Source organism: Urocampus carinirostris, chromosome 1 (assembly GCF_059441175.1).
Source record: "Urocampus carinirostris isolate Australia breed hairy pipefish chromosome 1, RoL_Ucar_1.0, whole genome shotgun sequence".
In the NCBI taxonomy this organism is placed as follows: Eukaryota; Metazoa; Chordata; class Actinopteri; order Syngnathiformes; family Syngnathidae; genus Urocampus; species Urocampus carinirostris.
This window is the reverse complement of record NC_142349.1, coordinates 20231900-20237899: the sequence shown is the minus strand read 5'-3', so window position 1 is coordinate 20237899 and position 6000 is coordinate 20231900. Positions and strand designations below refer to the sequence as shown.

The window sequence follows — 6000 nt, the reverse complement described above, 5'->3', positions numbered from 1 at the left end:
TGCACCGCCATCTGTTCTTGTGTTCATTTGTTTCCATATGTATCCTATGCTGTCATTTGACAGTCTTCTGGTACACACCACTTCTAAAAGACAAAAAGCAAACAAGCGCCTTAATAACTTTGCTACTTTGTGTTTACATTGAGGTCAGTGAACTTTGTACCCTCCCAGTTCGAACACATTTTATATCTGGAAAAAAAGAAGCAGGAAGTTGCCATCAGTGAGTTTGTTAAACAGGCTTTGCTCCATGCGTGTTATTATATGGGGAGCATCTGGCTGCTTGTTTTGCTGCTGCCAACCAATCAGCGTGCGGTATTTTCAGAGAGCCAGCCTCCTCCTCTGCTCCCAGTTTAACGCTGAGCACGCACAATTTCACGCACGCGCTTTCTATCTGGAACACTCCCACATCTGCAACCTCCGACAACACTTCTCTCATCCTCCCCTAATGTAAGTCTATTCATTCATTTTTAACCTTCAAACTACATTTTTGTGCTCTTTCATGTGCTCGACCCTTGAGGATGTTTGTTTTTCCACTCGACCTTTCTCTGGTAAAATGAGATTTTTTTTTTAATTCTTTTGATTTAAAATCCTTTCCAAGGTGGGAAAAAAACGTGAAAGGTGCATTATTCCAAAGAGCGTCGTTACATAACAACAGCAAATCTTCTGTAGTAATAAAAGTTGTACGCTGCAGTGTCGTGATTGGCTCCTGCAAAGTCACTACTGGCTTCTGGCGGAAATAAAAAGCAGCAACAACTGATCTTGCTGTTAACGTTTTCGAAATCTACACTGTATTTGATTTATTTAAAAACATTTACCTTTATTGCTTTCGTAGTCTATGGAGTGAAAACACGACACGAAAATGCAAACGTGGATTGGATATTACGTTGACTAAACACACAAAGGGGACGATAGTAATAATATAAGACCTGGATACTTAGGTGAACAAACGAAACGCTCCGTAGAGAATGTAAGCTCCTGCGTTTACATAACGACAGGGGGGGGAAATGCGCTTTATTTGCTCACCGGGATATCTGGGCGCTCGAAACAAATTAGCAACTCATGCATGCGTTACAAGTCTGAAGTTAAAAAAAAACAACAATTTGTTTTAGCCAACTGTAAATTCTTGACCATAAAAAATATAATTTAAAACCCTCATGTATGGTAAAATTTGTGATCATATCTGAAGTGACTTGTTATAATGACATGCTCACACCTTTTCAGCATGCGAGCTACTTGCAAAATGACCATGTTAAAATGATCTATCCACCACAAAATGGAGATTCGAGAGCAGTCTAGCATTTCAAAAAAGTGTTGTACTTATTGGGATTGAATGCTCTCAATATTTCTCAATGCATACGGACATAGTAGGCAAATATTTACATTTTTGGTTGATAATTAAAATTCTAATATTCTATAAACATAAATATACATAAATAGTAAATTAATAAAATGTAATAAGGCATATTGACATTATGAACATTTTACTATATATTATTATGATTATTATAATTATCATCATTATTATTATTACAAGTTAGGTCATGTTTATTTGTATCACAAATAATCTCAAAGGGCTGCACAGACCACAGATTATTGCAAACCACAGACTATTATGACACCCCTGATCTAAAACCTACATGAGGTCAAGGAAAAACTCAAAAACCTCAACATGAGGAAAATGAAGAAACCTTGAGAAAGGACCGCACATGAGTTAATCCAAGTGTCTAAAGTTTATTTTATATGCCTTTGGCTTGAACCTGCCATCTCTTTTTTCTTTGCAGGGTTTTTTTTTTCATTTACTGATGTGATGTTTGTTGCAACATGATTGAAAGGGGCGGCAGTAGCTCAGGAGGTAGAGCGATCGTTTTAGGATTAAGGGATCCCAGTTCGAATCCCGACTTGTCCGTGTTACATGTCGAAGTGTCCTTGGGTAAGACATTGAACCCCCAATTACCCCCAATAAGCAGGTTAGCGCCTTACATGGCTGCACAGATCACGGCCGCTATTGGGAAATGTGAAGCACAATGTAAAGCGCTTTGGGAAGTCATTGACTTGAAAAGCGCTATATAAATGCAGATCATTTCATTTCATTTCATTTCAAAGGGAAAAAAATAAACGAGTAAATACAAATGATAGCACATTTATGGCCTAAACAGTTGAGTCGTCAAATAACGGGCACATTTTTGGGGGTGGATGAAAACATTAGTACAGTAAATGTATTTAGATTCCATTAAACGTGAGTGCCATCATCTACAAGCATTCATAGTTGTTTATTGGTGATATTAATTTTCAATGTAATTAAACGTTGGATTTCATAAATAGCTTTAAGCTCATTCGTTGCAATATACTAGCATTTAGTAGTCATGAAATGCAAACTGTGGAGAAAACGCTTACCTAAAGGCACCAATTAGGTTTAATACATGCACAAAATTCTACATTTTTACTCTTGCAGTCTCTTATGGTAATAAATAATAAAATGTCACATATTGATCATTGAGTTTTAATGCAGTCCTCCAGAAACCAAGCAAAGTGCTTGCTTCTGAGCGTATCGATCAGCCATTAACAGCCACTCTTCCATGCATTTTCCTGTAACCTGATCTGCGCCATAAAAAAACCCTTTCCAGTCTCCACATGGTCCATCTCTTAAACCAAAATTGTGTGCTTTAAAAAAAGTTTGTAATCTGTTTTTTGTAAATCAACGCTTGATTGGTAGGGCAAAATAATCTGTGTAATCTTACATCATTTGAATCGTGACGGATTACAGTTTCACTAAATGTCCTAAATGTGAGTGCCAGATAGTTCGTGCATGCAAAAGCTAATGGACTGGATCAGGCAAATCAAACATATGGCGGGTGGGCCGAATCCGACCCATTTGACGATTTAATCCGACCTGCCATATATCCAAAAAGGAAGCACACCACTAGGTCATTTCTATAAAAAGTTATGAATTTTTAAATAAATACTAACCAAATACTTTCTACAGCCGCTAGAGGGAAGTGTTGAGTTTGTATAGAGTGGTGAGTTGGTTCAGCTGTAAAACTGCATCCACTCAACTCGTGAAAAAGGTTTTTAACGCATTCGGTGTCTAATATGAGTAATTGTTTGTGAATAAATGTGTTGCGTTTAGAAAAGATCCCATTTCATCCATGATTAGAATATGTAGGGTTATGCAGTTATGTAGGCTTTTTATAAATCATAAAACTGAAAAACACAGCTAAAAATTTGAAGTTGACTGGAATTCTTTAGACTCCGCTCAACGGATTAATGCAAATGATGAACTTCTCTTTTTAGATGTATAGCTGCTGGAAGTAAAAATTTAAATCCAGTACGGTCGAGGTGTCTTAATTCCTCATTTCAAAACTTGTATGTCTGGTTTTAGGCAAATAGTATTTGTACAAGGGAAAAGACTTGCAAATGTGAGAACTTTGTATTTAAATGTTATTGGTACTTGGTAGGATGTTTAAAGGTTTAAGAAGCTATACTATAAAATTCTACTTTATGGTAAGCTGTGCATTTTTTCTTCCATTCTTTGCTCCATCTTTATCGTGTTCACATTTGAATGGCAAATCATTTGCCGCAGTGCAAATTTACAATGCAAAATCTGTAAGTAACATCGCTTTCTTTGTCAGCCAAATCCAAACCACAGTCAGAACCATCATGGTGTCCCATAAAGAGTTTGCCAACGCCGGAAAGCAGCCGGGCCTGCAGGTCTGGCGCATCGAAAACCTGGACCTGAAGCCCGTTCCCAAGACTCTCTATGGAAACTTTTACACCGGAGATGCCTACTTGCTGCTCTTCACCACTTCTGCTCCATCATACTACATACACATTTGGATTGGTAAGAGCACAAAAGGAACATAACCGCTGAGGTAAATAAGCATGGGGTTCCAGTGCATTAGAGGTATAAACTTAAGCTCAAGCCCGAACTGATCCCAACCCAAAATTCGGGTCAGGCCTAAAATGTCAATCATCACGTTCGGGTTTTGGGTCGGGGTAAAAAAAAACACCCTTCATTGCTAAAAAAGGGACTGGATCGAGAGAGATGCCCGGATGTAATGATTGACATGAAAAGAATTACATTTTTAAAATATATTTAACCAATACAAAAAAATACACACAAAAAGCATGTCTGTTATGATTTATTTTTATTTTTTTAACTTTGAAGGCTAATTATTTTTCTTATTGGTATATATTTTTATATACATGCAAACATAAAATCACGCATTTCAATAGTTTAACATTTTTAAAACTAGTGTAAAATTGGAAAAAAGTAAAATATGCAAGATTTTAACAAAAAATATTTTACTTGAAAAAGTCCTTCTGATTTTCAGTTTTATTTTCCAATTCTTTGGCACTTGAGTTGTTATGTTGTGGTTGGGTGTCTGAAGGCATTTGGAGACTACATCATGGACATAATGTTCAAAAATCCGGAGACTCCCCCTCCCCACCTTTATAGTCACCAAACTTTTGGAAATAGCATCTTGAACGTTACATAAGACTTGTGGCTCTTGTGTGCGTGCAAAACTCGTCAGAGCCAGCGCCAAAACTGAAACATATTCCGCAAGCCGTTTAGCTGCGTAACTAAATTGCAGCTGACTGTGAAAATCCACACTTCCCTCAGTTTTTTCTCTCAAACTCTCCGTCTCAAGTCCCTTCGCATACAATGCAACTTAACATAAAGTACGAATACGATTTTTTTCTCAGGCTCTTCAAATGCTTATAAAATAAGGAACAAGCGCATTGGGAATCCTCAGATGGGTCATTGGGGACAGGAACCAGCCTGGACTTGTTTGCTGGCAGACAAACAGGTCTCTGCAACCATCAAATTGCATGAAAAAGAGTTACATCATAAAGTTGTTAAGATGTATTTTTGTAAAACAGAAAAAATAGGTTCAACTGTTCTACTTTAAAGACAAAAGTAAACACTATTTTTAAATATTAGTTCCACATTTGTGGCTACCTTATTTTCAGTCGAATTTTACACCTAGGCCTTCAGTGATGCATATGTACTTTGCGAATGAACCTGCTCTATGAGAGGATCTTAAACCGCAAGAGCCGGCTACCCACCAATCAAGAGCTGGTTCCTTTCGAGACGCTTATTTTCTCTTGTGATTGGTCAATATGCATGGTTTCTTTTTAAGTATTCTGTGTGGTTGACCTTAAATGGTTTGAAATAAAAAAAGGTTACATTTTATTTTAACATTTTTTCTTTTTGTACATCTATAAATATTCTAATTTATGTTTCCTGTGTTTTTCCAGAGCTATTGCAAAGTTTATTTGCTTCACTGAAAAGTCAAAGTTGTTAATTAACATTTCGGTTGGTTTTTCAGAGACTTTGAGTTGCTTGACATTAAAGTTGCTCAGTATATAAACGTTCAAAGTTAAAATGAGTTAATATGTACCCGTCGATTGAAAAAAATATTACATAAAAAATTGTATAATAATAATATTATAACTTAGGAGAATATTGTGTTTTTCAGACTAAAAGTTGCTCCACCAGCCAGAAAATGCATAAGTAAGAAAGAAAAAAACATATAAGTCCCACCTGGATTATCAATAGCATTTTAGAGGTATAACTATTTGAAAAAAATCCAACACCAAAACATACATGTCATCTTGAAAGGTAATTTAAAATAAAATAAAGAACAACATGCTGAATAAGTGTGCGGTATACGAAGGAATGATTGACATGCCTGGTAATGTCAGTAACGACGTAACAGATTATGAGTTATTCGGATTATAACTCTAGAATAAAGAGCATGCTTATCAATAGATCCAATGAAATGGTCATCCCAGTTGTCACTTTTACCGGGAAACAATTCCCACAACTTGGGAGGTAGACGATAAGTTGCTTCCCCAATCCATTTTGAAAAATGTCCCCCCCAAAAACAGGGCAAGGTTGAAATTATCAACACAGGCCTAGAGCGCATTCTTGCGGTTTAGTGTAAAATTACATGGGAAATGATAAACTGTACTGTTAATAAAAAATTTAAACTCAATGAT

At 36.4% G+C, this 6000-nt stretch overlaps 1 protein-coding gene across 1 annotated transcript in view; it reads left to right on the top strand.

The window, feature by feature from the left end:
• Positions 1 to 290: 290 nt before the first annotated feature.
• scinlb (scinderin like b) overlaps positions 291 to 6000 on the top strand; it is a 30253-nt gene continuing 24543 nt past the window's right edge. Inside the window, exons 1-2 of the mRNA XM_088329614.1 lie at positions 291 to 444; positions 3627 to 3835. Of these exons, the coding sequence (XP_088185740.1) occupies positions 3655 to 3835 (181 nt within the window). The 5' untranslated portion in view covers positions 291 to 444; positions 3627 to 3654. The remainder of the gene's footprint in view (positions 445 to 3626; positions 3836 to 6000) is intronic.